The sequence below is a fragment of the Prosopis cineraria genome, unplaced genomic scaffold (genome assembly GCF_029017545.1).
Source record: "Prosopis cineraria cultivar Desert tree isolate PC_DT_omini unplaced genomic scaffold, ASM2901754v1 PC6, whole genome shotgun sequence".
Classification (NCBI taxonomy): Eukaryota; Viridiplantae; Streptophyta; class Magnoliopsida; order Fabales; family Fabaceae; genus Prosopis; species Prosopis cineraria.
In genome coordinates, this window is record NW_026555337.1 from 36498247 (window position 1) to 36515808 (window position 17562).

Below are 17562 nucleotides of genomic sequence, written 5' to 3' on the forward strand. Positions count from 1 at the left end.
TATGTGAATCAAGTATCAAGTATCAACTATTATCAATTGTCAATCAATCAATCATCAACTGTCATTAATTATCAATCAGTCACTTAACTATTAACTATAAATCAATCAATCAATCATCAACTATCAACCAACTATATTCTACAAATCTTATAGAAAAAAGTCAATTGGTCTAGAAATTCTTAAATCTCATTGGTCACTCTACTTTGGTCATATTATTAGTTCCTCTCCCTCATTGGTCAATTCTATTTTAATATGTATCTGCCCTATAAAGTTCTAATTCCACTCATCCATGTGTAAACATGTTGTGCCTGTGATTTCAAATTTCAAATAGAAATTGAGAGTTTTAGGAAAGCATTAATGATGAATGTGTTCTACATTAATAATTTTTGTTCCATGTAGTGGTGTTCATAGGACGGGATGGGACCAGGACACCTTTGTCCAGTGTCCTGTCTTGAAAAATTATCAAGGTTGAATTTTTGTCTCATGTCCTTTCTTGTCTCAAAAGTCATCTTGTTCCATCTCGTTAGGAATTGGGATAGGATTGGGACAAAATCAGGACATCCTGATAAAGCGAACAATGTGGGAGAAAAGCCTATATAATTTATTAATTTTTTAAATCACATAATTTATTAAGTTTAAAATCAAAACAACACAAGTACATAAATTACAACAATTATTATATTACATCAATTACAATTACAAATGTACAACTTAAAGTCAAGTATGCATGAGACATAACACATCATGATAATAATTATAAGTAATTTCTAGACTATAAAAGCAATAACAACAGACAAGTTATTATTCTTTTTCTTCAGTTGAAATATGTTAAGCTAGTTATTTTTTCTAAAATAAATTAAGAAATATGATATAAACAAAAGTTATTAAATAGGTAGATATGAAAATAAATTATATTAATATAATTAATATATTTTAAAGAAAGATATTAATATGTATTGCTTACTCTATATCATTAAACTTATCAATATAAAAAACTTTTAGTTTTAAATAAGAATAGCAAGTATTGAAATGATAATTAATATAAATATAAATTATGTTAATATAATTAATGTGCAGATTTTTTAAAAAATAATATACATATCCATATAATATTTGAGACTGGACGGGATGTCTCAAGGATAATCCTGTGTCTTGTCCTATCCCGTTCTGAATTCCTTTCCTATCTCGTTCCACAAAATCCCGCTCTTATTATTTTTAAGTCGGGACGAGACCTGTCTCGATATGGTCAAGATGAAATTGAGTCAATTGAAATAGGTACAAGTTGAACTCTAGTCCTATGTTATATTTGATGGTGTTTCAATGGTGTTTCATTTTCTTATTCTCTAAAGACCGCTCCATTCGCTCTTGAAGACATCCGATGGTATTTCATTTTCTCCATTTTCTTCATTTTCAGCTATTATCCAGTGCCACGACAGAGTTAGATTCTCCTGCACAATTTCAGCGAGTCTAGTGGCAACCTGGCCGAATCCATCATTTGAAAGCAAGTCATACTGGGAGCTCCACAGGTTCAAGTTGCCACATAATTCTCGAGGATTTCATGGTTAAAGGTTCTTGGAAGGTTGTAGATGAAGACTCTATCAGACCCATATTGTTCACGCTCACCAGAATTCTCATTGGATGACATCTTGATAACGGCAATGGTGATTTCACCAAGTATCTTCTAGACCAAGGCATTTCCCCCTTGGGTAATTCAATCAAATTCAAAAATGAGAAACTGATAAGATTCTTATTTCAAAAATGCAAGGGCAAGATTTTTTTCTGCACTGTGGCCTCCTAGCAAATATAGAGTTAAAGAACTGATCAAATTAAGTTAAATTTTATATTGCAACCAAGATTACTTGGTAATATAATTTCAGGTACTTTTCTCCCTTCTTTGCCTTTTGTGTTCATGATATCCACTATCAAAAGCCCAGTGGCCATTTCCTCTAGAACTTGATCTTAAATTCCAAATTGAATGAACCATTTCTAGCTATATTTATTGCTAGTAATTTCTAAAATTCCAAATTAAGTGTTTGACAATGTTTGATCAGGATAGCAAGTCTAGTATGAACTATCAATTTTCTAGGAAAAGTATGATTCAAAAAGATTTGAATCTTTATTACTTATGCATAATGAATCTTTATTTCTTAAGATAATGTTACTCTTATTGCTTATACAAGATAGAATTTAAATCTATAGTTATCTATCTTTTTTGTCCTGAATCTCACTGGCTAAACAATTAATTTTTCTATACCATGTTTCCATCCTAATTCATTCTATATACCAAAAGGCCCCTAATAACGTATGCAATCAACTAAGGAGTGCATTTGTTTGATTGGTGGTTGGAAAGTTAATATCTATTTTGTCATTCCTTTTAATTTATCCCATCCTTTATGTGATTTATAGGAATTGAAGGTCTTTTTTGTGGACATCTTTGCACTTCGACACATTTGGTTTCGCTGCTATTGAAATAGCTTGAAAATTAAACAGGCTAAAAAGAAGCAGCAAAATGTATTTTTTTTTTTGCAATTATTATTAACTTTCTCTTCTATGCATATTTGAATGGACTTATTTTCTCTGTTTTTTCTTGAGAGAAAAAAAATTCCATGGTTAAAGTAGACACTATAAAAGTGGAATTAAAATATGTTTGCTTCTTTGATAATTGTAAATTATGCATCACACTTGTACATATAGTTTCATCAGCCACTTACTACTGTTTAATTTCTTTTAGTCCTATGATTTTTCTTTTTCGAGAAATTCTGCGAACAAACATCTCTAGGGTTTGGACGGCTTCACTTCAGTGATAAAAGCTGGTTTCTTTCTTTTTTTTTGTTTTTTTTTGAGTTGAGGATATGCAACTCCTAAATTTAATTGGTTTTTTCTTATACTTTTTTTTCACCAAGAGAGAGAGAGAGAGAGAGAGAGAGAGAGAGAGGGTAACAAAACATAATGCTTATAATTTTTTCACTTTCAAGTTTAGATCAAAATTGTGGTCACTTTCAAGATAATTTAAATTGTACTTATTGTTTTCTTGGTCTGGATTGGGCTCCATCTCAAACGTGTTTCATATTCTAATATAATTTTTCATCTTAGTTTCACTGGATAGAAATATTACATTTGAACTTGTGGCTTGATTAACTCCGCCTATGTTTATAGCCGGTCCCAAGCCCGGGTAAAGGAGGAGGGTTGTGTTAGGCCATCAACAGCCAATGTAAAAATTTGTTGAATCTATCATGAACATGGACAATAGACGTTATAATGTTAATGCTAGGTCGTTGCCCGTAAGTAACGCGCTGCATGGCTCGAGTACAGTGATAAGTGAGTTAGAGCCGCTGCATCGGCGCCCGGATGTAGTGTTAAATGAGCAAGGGCTACCGCGTCATTCTGGACGCACGCGGCTAAAGAAGTTAGTCCATAAGAGCAAAATTAGATTTGGTACTTGGAATGTTGGGACATTAAATTGTAAATCTGTAGAGGTTGTAGGGGTTATGATTCAAAGGAAAATCAATATCCTTTGCTTGCAAGAAACAAAATGGCGTGGAGAAGAAGCTAAGGATATTCAAGGTTTCAAACTTTGGTATACAGGAAAAGTAAGTGCACGCAATGGAGTAGGCATCATTATAGATAAGGAGTGGAAGAAGAACGTTGTAGAAGTTAGCAGAATTGGAGACAGAATTATTTCTTTAAAAATGATAATTGGACGTGAGACTGTTAATATTGTTAGCGCTTATGCGCCGCAAGTCGGGACAGAAGCCAGTCTTAAGGAATTATTTTGGGAGGATCTGGAGGGGTTGATTCGACACATACCACAGAGTGAAAAGATTTTTATTGGAGGAGACTTTAATGGGCATGTCGGGAGGGAAGCTGGTCAGTATGCGAGGGTGCATGGTGGTTTTGGTTTTGGAGAGCTAAACAATGAAGGGCAAACTCTTCTTGATTTCTCATTGGCGTATGATTTTAAGATTGCCAACACTTGTTTCAAGAAGAGAGATGAGCATCTCATCACCTACAAAAGTGGAGCCTCAAGGTCGCAGATTGATTTTCTTTTGGTTAGGAACACAGATAGAAAACTTTGTAAAAATTGTAAGGTGATCCCTGGAGATGCTGTAATGACACAACATAGGGTCCTAGTCCTTGATGTGTGTATTATGAGTAAAATCCAAAAACGTCGACAAGTAGTAACACCAAGGATTAGGTGGTGGCAATTAAAAGGTGAGAAGCAAGATATTTTCAAGAGAAATCTTTTGGATAAAGGAATTTGGGATTCTCAGGGAAGTGCTAACATCATATGGGAGGATATGGCTAAAAAGATACGGGAGGTTGCAAAAGTAGTTTTGGGAGAATCGAAAGGTTCTGGTCCAGAGATAAGGAGTCTTGGTGGTGGAATAATAGTGTACAGGACAAAATCAAGTATAAGAAGAACTGTTTTAAAGCCATACATTTGTGTAATAATGAGGAAAATTGGGAGAGGTACCGTATGGCTAAGAAGGAAACTAAGAGAGCTGTGGGTGAAGCTCGTTCTAAAGCTTTTGAAGAATTTTATAAGAACCTTGAGACGAAGGAAGGAGAGCAAAATATTTATAAGATTGCCAAGAGTAGGGAAAGAAAATCAAGAGATTAGAACAGGTAAGGTGTATTAAGGATGAAGAGGGAAGAATTTTAGTTACAGATGATGAAATTAAAAATAGATGGGAGACTTATTTTTCTAAACTTTTCAATGATGGAGAGGATTCATCTAGTAACTTGGAGGATTTAGTAACTGGTGAAGGAGAACAAAATTTGTCATTCTATCGAAAAATACGTGATAAGGAGGTAAAGGAAGCTCTTAAAAAATGGCAAATGGTAGAGCTAACGGACCTGATTGTATATCTATCGAAGCGTGGAAATGTTTAGGTGAAGAAGGGGTGAGATGGTTAACTAAGTTATTTAATGTGATTTTACGGTCCAAGAAAATGCCTGATGAGTGGAGGAGAAGTACATTAATTCCTATTTATAAAAATAAAGGAGATATTCAGAATTGTACTAACTATAGAGGGATTAAACTCATGAGCCACACAATGAAATTGTGGGAGAAAGTAATTGAGCACAGGTTGAGATTGGAGACAAGTATTTCTGAGAATCAATTTGGTTTTATGCCAGGTAGATCAACTACAGAGGCGATTTATCTACTAAGGGGATTAATGGAAAAGTATCGTTGTAAAGATAAAGATCTACACATGGTTTTTATTGATTTGGAAAAAGCTTATGACCGTATACCAAGAAAAGTGCTTTGGAAAGCGTTGGAAAAAAAGGGAGTACGGATTGCTTATATTAAAGCCATACAAGATATGTATAAGGGGGTAAAAACTAGTATAAGAACGCCTAGTTGTCAAACAAAGGATTTTCCTATAAAGATTGGACTACATCAGGGATCATCTCTGAGTCCTTATTTGTTCAACTTGATTTTAAATGTTTTGACGGAACATATTCAAGAGGAAATCCCGAAATGTATGCTCTTCGCGGATGATATAGTTCTTATAGCAGAGACAAGAGAAGAGGTTAATTGCAAACTTGAGTTATGGAGGAGGACATTGGAGTCGAAAGGTTTTCGTCTGAGTAGAAGTAAGACGGAATATTTATATTGTAAATTTGATAAAGGACTATTCGAAAATAATTTGGAAGTGAAATTGGGAGATCAAATTATACCTCAAGTGGAAAAGTTTAGATATTTGGGAGCCATTATTCAAAATGATGGCGAAATCAGTGGAGATATTTTACATAGAATTCAAGCTGGGTGGTTTAATTGGAGAAAAGCTAAAGGAGTTATTTGTGACCGTAAGGTGCCTAATAAACTTAAAGGAAAGTTTTATCGTACTGCTATCAGACCGGCAATGTTATATAGTAGTGAATGCTGGGCTCTAACGGGACAGCAAGAGCATAAAGTTGGAGTAGCAGAGATGAGAATGTTACGATGGATGTGCGGACATACACGTAAAGATAAAATTCGAAACGAGCACATACGTGAAAAAGTGAGGGTGGCACCTATTGAGGAAAAAATGGTAGAAAATCGGTTGAGATGGTTTGGGCATGTACAAAGAAGACCAAGGGAGGCACCAGTGAGAAGAGTGGAACATATAACTTTGAGTCCGATTAAGAGAGGTAGAGGAAGGCCTAAGAGAACACTCTTGGAAGTTGTTGAACGTGATCTCTTAATTAATAATATTTCTAAAAGCTTAATAAATGATAGAACACAATGGCGTCTTGCAATCCATGTAGCCGACCCCACCTAGTGGGATAAAGGCTTGTTGTTGTTGTTGTTGAACTTGTGGCTTGATTACCATTGGATTTGGTGATGTGTTCACCCATGAATATTGAAAGCTTCATATTGCAATGCATTTGACTGTTTCCTTGAAGTAGTTCAATATTATTCCTCCTTAAATGACTGCATTATCTTTGTATCTTTACATCTGTTTGAAAAATGATACTATAACATTGGTTCTTATAATAGTTGTTGGTGTTTGAACGTTAATGGACGAGTGACAGTCGCTTCAATAAGATCATCCTTCACTTTGGAAAAGTAGGGAAGGATTTGTTTGTAATGGATTACCAGTAACCCATCTAAACATTTCAGACTTTATCAATTTGCTTCAGCAGTATTGAAACCAAAATTGCTCGTGAATGATGCATGTTTCAACAGTTGGTGCTGTTATGGACAAAACATTCTTAATCTTTGACAATTGATATATATATATATATATATATATGATGTCTTAAATCTCTGTACTTTTTTTATAGAAAAATAAAAAAAAGAAGGAATTTCATACTTGCAATTAGTCATATTTTGGTCACTATTAAAGTTGGGAACTTATGGAATATTAAAAGATGTGATTAGGGCGTTTCATAATCATATTTTCTACATAAATGCCCATGAAATATATTTTTTTTGGTTTTTGTTTCTTCTCCTCTCATCATTTATTTAAATCATTGGCATGCTCCTAATCTAGGCATTTGTTCCTTCATAGTTGTCATGGATGCTTGACAAACACTGTTTAAAATATTTTATATCATTTCAAATTCATTATGAAACCACTGGCCTAGGATATGGAAAGGCACTAGAGGGAAAATTGATGCTGTTATATTAGGGATCGGCACTAGTGGTGCAATAATAGGTGCTGGGAAATTTCTTAAGGAACAAAATCCTCACATTAAGGTTAGTTTATTTGTTTGGTGTGCTTAACAAAATATCTGCACTTGCATTTCTTAGAAAATGGAGGATAACTTGTCACTAATACATTATGCATGTATGTCATGGATTTGTGTTCTCATTGTTTCCTTTCATTCTTGATGTAGTTGTGTGACGTTGAACCTGTTGAAAGTCTTATGCTATCTGGAGGAAAGCCTGGTGAGTTATAACTTGTGTTATATGCTTCTGTGTGATAGTTAACTTTTTAATATTCTATTGCATATAACAAGCCATAATAAGTTTTCCATGCTTGTTGCTTTTGAATTTGATTGAATAGCATCAATGTATTCAAGGGATTGATGCTAGTTTTATACCTAGGGTGCTGGAAGTTAGACTTCTAGACTAAGTTGTTTGAGTAAGTCTTCTGAAAGGTATAAATTTTTTTGGTTTCTAATGCCTTAAGTCAAAAAGCACCAGAAGAATTTGTTATGTTCCAATATCATCTTCTTGACCTTGCTTGTAACATGATAGCAGCATGTATAGTTGCTCACAACAATGCATTGCTTGCCCTGCTAGCTTGTAATTGTATTTCAATACGTGATTGATTTATTCTATGTTTATAAACCCTTTTTTCAACCTTCATGTTCTATAACTCTATAGAGTTGCAGGAGATGAACTCTAATGGGATTAGCATTTATCTCATTTTGTAACCTCCATGTTCTAAAGGCATGTTATTCCCTTTATCTCATTTTTTAACCTCTTGAAAGTTTCATCTGCAACTTCATCTTAGAGAATACATTTAGTTATAGTTAACCTCCTTTTTTTGATATAAGGTTTGCTTCTTAAACTTTGACAAACAAAATTCTTATTGTTGAGTCACTTGTCCTTATGATTCACTTCACTCCTTTGATATTGCCCATTCATGACACTAAGCTCCTACTAATTAACATGACATATTTGTTGACATTTGATGACACTAGTATATATAATAGATATAGTGCCGAAGAACTTGCGAGGAGAACTACAAATCAAGTAGGAGATAAGTATTTATTGTTATGTTCTTGTTTCATCTTCTTGACCTTGCTTGTAAGATGATCTATATAGCAGCATTCTTACTTTGTGTTATGTTTGAGAAGCTACTCAATACTATATTTATATCTCTAATTAGATCTTCATTGTGTCTAACAAGACAACTTTATTACTTAAATTGAAATTTGTAAATATTGTTATCCATATTACTTCTTACAATTTTATTATATCAAACCTATGCAACGCACGAGATTTAGGCTAGACTAAATTTGTTTATTAATTGTGTAAATTACATAAAAGCAACATTTTTAATCCCAAATGAATTAGCTTTGATTATAATAAAATTATATTATAACTATGAGTGCAAGAAATCTCTAACTTTCATCTCTATAATTTATGTATTTCTTCGCATGATGGGTTAAATGAATTTTTTCATACATCCAGTCTATAGTCCCTTCCATGTATTATATTCAGCTTTTCAGATGGAGAATGCATCATCTGGTTAGCATGTTGAATATGACTGAAGACTTGATATTTTCAGAGTACATGTGTCATTTGAGATCAATATGTGTAGTATGTTATAAACATGAAATTGAAATAATAAATATAATTTTGTTCAATATATTACAAATATCAATAAAATGAATATAATTCATATTTTTTGCATCATTTTTTTAAATATGAATTGTAATGTTCTTGTGTTTATTTAATGAAGGAACATTAATATTTTTGTTGGAATATTCTAAATGTTAATATATAAGATATTTCATTCAATTGTCTCAATTATAATCCACGCAATGCACGAGAGTTAATCTAGTTTAATTGTTATATTGCCAACTATTGCACCCCATCTTAAAAACTTTTGAAAAACCATTAAATATAATAGTAATGGCAATATATGTTATTACCATCCAAGAGTTTTATAACATCGCACTCCAGCCTTCATATAAAATTGAATGCCAATTTAATTCCAGTCAAACAATAGGAATATAACAACAATTGCCCCATTCTTTTCGTAAGAACAAGTTATAATTCCAAAACTTTGTTTAAAATAAAAGCCTTGAAATGTTATTTTATATAAATTTTTTGGTAATAGTAAACGGCTTGGCATGCTTAAAATGTCGCTGACTACTATCTCGGCCATCATTATTTTCATCATGACACCAAACATTATTTTGCATTTCAATCCAAAAGAGGCGTCGACTAAAATTCTAACTATACGTTACCCTTATTTCATTCAACCAAAATGCAGATCCCAAACATAATATTGTACAGATCATATACTAAGAAAATAAACACTTTCCAACAGCAATTTAATCTTTTCCTACTGCACTATATAGGGATAAGGTTCATTTTATGGGAAGGGTATGTCACAAATGGGTTTGACAAAATATATTGATGGGCCAGAGGATATTGTTGCACTCAAGAGTTAAGGGCTTAATTGGAATAGTTAAGTACATGAAAGTGGCATATGAAAGTAGTAGGACAACTGTGGGACGCATTGAGGAATTACTTGTCAACATTTTGGTTTCTTGGAATGGTCTCGATTCACTTAAGAATGCAACTATGCAGGGGCAGAGCTAGGAATTTGTATTAAAGGAGGCTGAAATGACAAAATATATATGATAATTAAAGAAAAGTTATACATATATATATATCATTGATATAATATAAATATTTCAACGTATATATTTATATTTAATTTTACACATGTATAATAATAATAATAATAATATATATATATATAAAGTTTTGCTCATCAATTTTTTATGATATAAAAATCATTAGTTATTATATTTATGATAAATATTTTAACAATTTCCTTCTCAATAAGAGTTATCATTACATTGATAAAAATTTTATCACCTGTATGAGCACTAAATGACTTGAATACATCATTGAAATTTAGAGTTTTGTTGAGTGTCATAAGCTATATTAATTACTTATTAAATTTACTATTTAATTTTACAATTGATAATTGTAGCAAACAAATATATCAACACATTAATAATGCTCAATTGTCATGAAATCTTTATGTCAATGAGATCAAATTATATCAAAATAAAAACCATTCATAGCTTGATTATTTTAAAGAAAGTACTTTTTTTTAAATGAATATCTTCACAAAACCTCTTAACTTTTGTATAAGTGATTTTATGATAAATATTATTCCAACAAAGTTTGTTAATAATAATTATAAAATGAAAGCTAGATAAAATGATATCAATACTTTAAGAACATGTATATCATTATCTTGTTGAAAATGAGTAGATCTTATGACAACTATATTTTTAAATTACTGAAATAGTTGCTCTATATATATATGTAAAAGACTACATATAGAATTAAAATAAGAATTTCATATAGTATTTTTTAACTTCAATAATGTACTAACTTAAGAGAGTTGAAAATATATAACTTGACCCTACATTTTATTAAGAAAAAATTAAAAAGTTAAGGGGACTGTGGTCCCTGCCAGTCCCCCCTCTCTCCACTCTTGCAACTATGTTATGTTCAAAGGATAATTTGTACAACTAGATCTTGAGGACAAGGTTCATTTTATGGGGAAGAGTATGTCATGAATAGGTTTGACAAAATATATGGAGTAGGTTGAGTTATCAATCGATGGGCCAGAGGTTATTATTAAGCTTAAGAGTTAAAAGCTTTATCGAAATAGTTGGATATATGAAGCAGTGGGAAAATTGTGGGATGCATTGACAAATACTGTAAACACTCTCCTTGTCTGTTTGACATTTTGATCTTATCTTTGGCCATTGTTCTTGTGATAGTGGATTTCCCCTTTTTCTTTTTTCTGCAAGTTTGCAAATGTTTTTCCTTTTTTTATATTAGAGAAAATATTAATTAAGGACCGCTGAAGAAAATTTCTATTAATCAAGGATTATTTATTATCAAAACTCAAATGAATATTTGTCAATGTCGGTTAATCTTTTATTAATAAGTATTAATTTATATTTTAATAATAATTTATTTTAAATTAATAATAGTCCGTTTGAGTTTTTTCATTTGAATTTTAAAATAATTGCTATCATAATTTTTTATATTTCCCTGCATGACTGTAGTAACCTCATGGTTTTAAATATAACTAGATCTTAATCTCTCTGCACAACTTTGCCGTGGCCTTGTATTAAAAAAAAAAGTCTCCTCTTCATTTCATCATTTGGTTGTTTGCGTTATCACAGAGCCATTACTCTTCTTAAAAAGCTAATTCATTGGGTGTACAGCTCACCTACTTATATAGTTAGGACCCTCCCCAAATTTTTTCAATGTGAGACCTAATAGCTCCCCCGACCAATCCGTAACGCCTCCATCACAAGTGGCTCACCAGAGGGGCCCGCAGATTGGGCAAACTCAAATCTAACTTTGATATTATTTTGTCATGGGGCCATTACTCTCTCTTCAAAAAGTTAGCTCATTGAGGTGTGCAACACACCTACTTATATAGTCAGGACTTTTTTCAAGTCTCTCTGATGTAGGACTTGATAGTGTGCTGGAGAAGAACAAAAGTTCTAGATGTCTAGTGACAAAGGCGAATTGCATTGGAGTTGTCACGCGCACGACCTCTAGCAAGCTAAGCGTTAAGGTCTCTTCTTAGGACTGCTTGTCCGCACACGAATGCTTTGTCTTTTGGGGTTCTCCGCGGACGTACTCAAGCAAAGAGTTAACTGGCCGCTCTCATCTTGGTTGCGTCCATGCATGGAGATGTCCTTTGGTACTTCAACAGGTTCCTTACAAATTACCAACTGAGGCATTTTATCTATATTTACACTTATTGTATACATTATTTAATAAATAAAAGAGTAAAAATTATATATTAATGGAAATAAAATTCCCACTTATCAATTACATCTACAGGTTCCTTCATTAAATTAACAAATAATTAAGCATTAAAAAAATAATAAGTTCACTTAGACTTTGATTTAAAAACTTGATTTATTTTATATAAAATTTTTTGCATTATACAACCAAAAAGTATCAATGGCTTGTGGTTAATTATATTGCATTTGGTGAACCAGGGGTTCAAAGCGTCTTGGTCAGCTTTAAGCAATTATTCTTCTGATAGTCATTGAAGCTTTGACCACTATTGGCAGTGCAGTTGTCGGAGCTTTGGCTGTGACGGAGGGGAGATTATTTAATAATTGAAAGGCATTTTAATCATTTATCTTTAAAATATAATTTTAATTTAATCCCTTGATCCTGCATTGTAATTTTGAAATCATTTGGTCCTGATCAATTTGAAATACATGTTCTACAAGTGTCATTTTTTTTTTTCAATTATGTAATTTCATGAAGCCTCATAGGATATGACTTTTGAAAATAAATTTAATATTTTAATTATAAATTAGTTTTAAAATTGAATGAAAATTAATTGGGTATGTATAATAAAGGAAACCAAGTTATGATAACTTTGAAGCCTGACACAAAGTTTACGAAATATAGAATTGAAAGAACTTAATATGCTCTATTCTCAAAAGTCATGGTTTCAAAGGAATTGATAGTTTTGGAATTGTAATAGTAATAGTAACATGCTTGGTCCCGTTCTGCAATTCTTACATTTTGCTCCATTTTTATTTCTTTATTTTTAAAAACCTGTACCAAGGAAATTGTGAAAAAGAAGTCTAGGAACTCACCGTTTAATTTAAAAGCTAGGTTTAACACACCATTTGAGGAAAACCTCCTTTAGCACGCCACACATAACCCAAAAAAAAAAAAAACACATGCCAATAGTTACAAATATTGATTCAAAGTTTCAAACAATTGTAATTACAAATGTCGTATTAATGATGATTAGGTCTCATAAGTTGTAACTAAAATTTTTATACTCATAAATGTTTGAATCATTATTTGAAAGTGATCCCTTAACATGACATCTAGTATCATGTTTTGCACATACAGAGGATGGGCACCAGATCTAGTTAACGTTTATTTGCAAAATTCCATGACTCCTAGGACAGAGAAAGCACGAGAAGCAACACTGAAGCTTGAAAATCCAGAACGTAAGCAAAGAGACTGAAACTCTTTTTCAGTTCTTTCTCTTCCATCATGAAGGAACATGAGAGTGTCCAAGATTGATACATACTTGGCTTCTTCTGTTTCCCTAATTGCTTCTGGCATTATAAACTCCACCACTATCACCTTCCCTTTTTCTGGTAATGCTTCATGACATTTCTTCAACACTTTTATGCTATTTTCATCTGACCAATTGTGACATACCGCCTGCAAATATATTATGTACTTCATTAAGATTGATATTAATTAATTATAGTTATGTTTGTTCAATATATATATATATATATATATATCATAATCATAATGTATACAATTGGCCGGTTAATTCGTGTTTTTGTTTTCAAACCATACACAATACAGAGAGCACAGGTTATGCTAAATTATTCATTGAAGTAATGTTACTCTTTAATTATAAGAATCGTTGCAATGTCACTCCTAAACTAATGGGCAATGATGTTGACCGATGATGAACCTATCAGGTTTCACTGGCATGTGGCAAATATATATATATACTAACATATATATAATAACAGTATGTTACTTGTAGCTCGTTGGTTAGTGTGCTGCAAACTTAACCTGCAGATTGCAACTTCGAATTGGCAGACCCAAAAAAAGTATGTTCTCTTGTCAATTACAAATCAGATTTGAAGCTTCGAATAAGATGAAACTAACCTTTAATATTATGGCATCACCTTTTGGAACACTTTCAAACATATCTCCCCCAACATGCTCAATCCCTTCATATAGAATTCATAAGATATTATAAAAAGATATCTATTTAGTCAATTATGCGATAAGAAAGCAATTGGTTACTGAATTCCAAATTCCTAGCTTAGAGTCTTTAGTAAATAATATACTACTGTAGAATCCAATTTATCACATATTACATATAGTTGACTATGACCTTACCCATCTTAGGCATGCATAGTACACAATACTAACTTTAACGATAGATTAAACTTGTTATTGTTCAAATAATTTAATTATTCACAATAGACGGTAACTAATTTAAAAATTCGAGTTTTGAGCTTTTGAAACTTGAATCAAACAAGAATCACTCCTTTTCAAAAGTTTTAATATATACATAGATAAATTTATATTAGCAAACCAAATGAAAAGGTTTTTATTGGCAAGAAACCAATTTCAAGATATTGATAGTAAATTCTGATCATATATAAATCAAATGCACAATTCGTGAAAAAAGAAGACGAAGAAAAAAAACAGAGAAAATATGTTGGCTTTAGCCTTGATCCACACATGTCCCTAACCGATCAAAAGCAACCAAAGACCGAACCAAACTGACATTATTAGAAAAAATCAATTATGTTTTTGAACAAACCAATTGGTTTGGTTTAGTTCAGATTTTATCCAAAATCGAGCAACAATGTATATGGGAAAAAAATCATTTGAAAAAAAAATCATGTTTTTCTTTCTTGCTTGAAATTCATTGTACCTTGAAGGGATGGTGCATTTTGAATGACTTGGGGCAGATCAAAATTGATGCCCTTAATTGAAGGATACTTAGAGACAATCATTTTAAGGTTTTGACCAGTTCCACCTCCAACATCAACAAGTGTTGATATTCCCTCAAATCCTTTGTATATTTCCAATATCCTTCTCATCTCTATATTGCAAACGTTGGCCATTGCTTTGTTGAAAGTTTTGTTCCATGTTGGATCTGTCTTTGCGTATTGGTACATTGGCATTCCATGAATTTTCTTGAACAAGTCATTGTCTTCGTCTATTATTGCATCCTTAAAGTTGACCCTACGGACATCAAAAGGAATATCAATCAACAACCATCAATATTTTTTTAATACAGGGCCACGACATAAGTAGTAAGTGATTAGAGCTAAAAAAAAGTCTTGCATCCTAGAGGTGGATAATGTATATTCATTGTGATCATAAGTGACAATAAAATCCTGCATTAATAAATCTCTACTCTTTCTAATAGCTCTGTAAAGAAAGTGATTCGGGGAGAATTCGTTATGGATAAGTGTTGGGATATCCATCAAATCAGTGAACATTAGTAATTTTGCTCCGTACTTGGTTGAAGTACATTGTGTTTTGTAGAACCCTTGAACCAATTGCTATGTTCGTCTCGTATTAGACCACCACATGTCGCACTCCTATAAGGAGTAACAGAGTTATCAAAATTAAGTATATTTACATTTTAAAATTGCGAGGGTCATCATGATTTGGTCACAAAGGTTCATTTTTCCCCCTTTTATATAGTTTAAAATTTTCCATTGACTTAGTCATACAATAAATTGAAACATACAAAAAATTTGTACTCCCTCTATATATTTTCAAACAATTGTCACTTTAATTATTATATTAATAAAATATAAATTATTTTTCTTGACCATTTTACCCATCAATTTAATGGAAAAAAGATAGAGACCTGTACTTGTTTGGAAACCTATTCATGAGAACAATTTTTGTTCTTTAAAATCAAAAAATTAAAAAAACACGTTTAGTAATATGTTTTTGACAACTTGTTTTAGAGGGGGAAAAATTGAATGGTGTTTCAGAGAAATAAAAAAGGAGACCACCTAAATGATGTTTTGGTGGTATTGTTTTTTAGAACAAAAGAAAGGCGGAGAGCAACTTGTTTTTATTAATGGAATTGCCGCAAAAAATGTAAACTTCATTCCCTCCTCTAGACTCACGTGACCACAACACAAACTATCCTTTTCTCCCCTCTTTGCCATAACCATCCAACCGGCCGGTTCGCCGGAATAATAAATACATGTAAAAATCATGCTAATATTAATCATGTAAAACAATTTAATCAAACAAGATTTTTTTTTTTTTTTTTGGTTTTGAGTTCTCAAAACATGAGAACTAGTTTAGAGGACAATTTATCAAACAAATTTTTAAATTTTTTTTATATATAATTTTTTAGAACAATTATTCAAATAATTTTTTTTAAAATTTTTTATTCTCATAATATGTTTTACAAAATATTCAAAATAATAAAATAAAAAAAATCTCAAATACAACAATTTCAAACAGGCCCTATGTTTTTTTGACCCCGAAGAGATAGATACCTTATCTTTAAGTAGAGCAGTGGCTTAAGGTAGGATATGGATAAAAGACAGTTAGAACCTGAAAACATCCCAATTTTCAAAGCTCTAAACAATTCATAGATAAGTGTAAAGAATATTCACCCCAAATCTTAAGAATAGATTAGATTGACTTGGAGAAATCAAACAAATAGGGTTTGTTCAATGTTCATCATTAATTCATTAGATCAAATGGTAGAAATTGTTTTTAATCTCAAAACCAGATATTAACAGTAAAATAATAAACTTACCAAGCTTGCATGAGTGCAGGATGAGAGAAGATTGGTACGAATCCCAAGGATCCACTCACAAGGTGCTTGCCAATGGAAGAAATTGCATAAACTCTCTCAGTGTCACCGTCTTCGTTCTCACGAACCGAACAACTCAGAAGGGAGTGACTCGCGAGAAGCCTCAAGAGCCGATCGATTCTGAGAGCCAAGTCTCTGTGTTGAGATGAACTTGGAAGCCGAGAAGCCACCTCAGAAGCTGACACGCGTCTTCCTCCTCCTTCCTCGGCGATGATGTCGAACAAGTTCAGTTCTATGGCCGCGTTCAGAGCTGCCGAGAAGATCTGGCTGCTACGAAGAAGAAAGGCTGAAAGCACAGACAAATCTTCTTCTTCTTCGTTCACAGTCTTTGGAATCTCGTCATCCTGTTTCTCTTTGGAATCTAGCAAATCCATCTATCGTAGTTTGATTGTTGTCTTTCTCGATCGATCTCTCTATTTCTCCTGCTTTTGTATTGAAAATTTTTTCAAACATGAGCCTCGCTGTATAATTACATTTTTGACCCTGTGGTCTGATTCAAAGCTCAAAGGTCACAAGGTACAACTGCCTGTGTTAAGCACAGCTGTACAGGCACAGGTAATTAACGGAAATTTAGCCGCACACAAATATTTAGACATACGACTCAAATTTAAAAATGGTTAAATTATATTTTTGCTCTTGAAAACTATTTTTCTAGTATGCTAGATTATTCCATTTATAGGACAGATAATTTTCTAGTATTCTAAAAAATAGAGTATTTATTGTAACAATTTTGTCTTAAGATAATTAAATGTAGCATATTCTCCCCCCCCCCCAAACACTATGCTACATTTTAATTATTTTAAAGATAAAATTGTTATAGGATAAATAGTTTAAGACATTGAGTGCTCTTCAAAAAAAAGTTCTAAAACAAAATGCACCCAAATCTATCTAGTACAACAGGTAACATTTTTTTGTCAAACTTTAGGGTATTTAACGTTAGAGTAAAATATGTTATGTTTTAATTATT

General features: G+C 32.2%; 1 protein-coding gene across 1 annotated transcript; it reads right to left on the bottom strand.

Annotated features, from left to right (window-relative positions):
* Positions 1-12994: 12994 nt before the first annotated feature.
* On the bottom strand, positions 12995-17095 carry LOC129314269 (isoliquiritigenin 2'-O-methyltransferase-like). The gene is made up of 4 exons (XM_054957654.1): positions 16539-17095; positions 14673-14986; positions 13892-13956; positions 12995-13426 (listed from the first exon to the last, which is right to left on the bottom strand). The coding sequence occupies exons 1-4, from the start codon at positions 16967-16969 to the stop codon at positions 13133-13135; spliced, it is 1104 nt and encodes a 367-aa protein (XP_054813629.1). The 5' UTR covers positions 16970-17095; the 3' UTR covers positions 12995-13132.
* Positions 17096-17562: the final 467 nt, after the last annotated feature.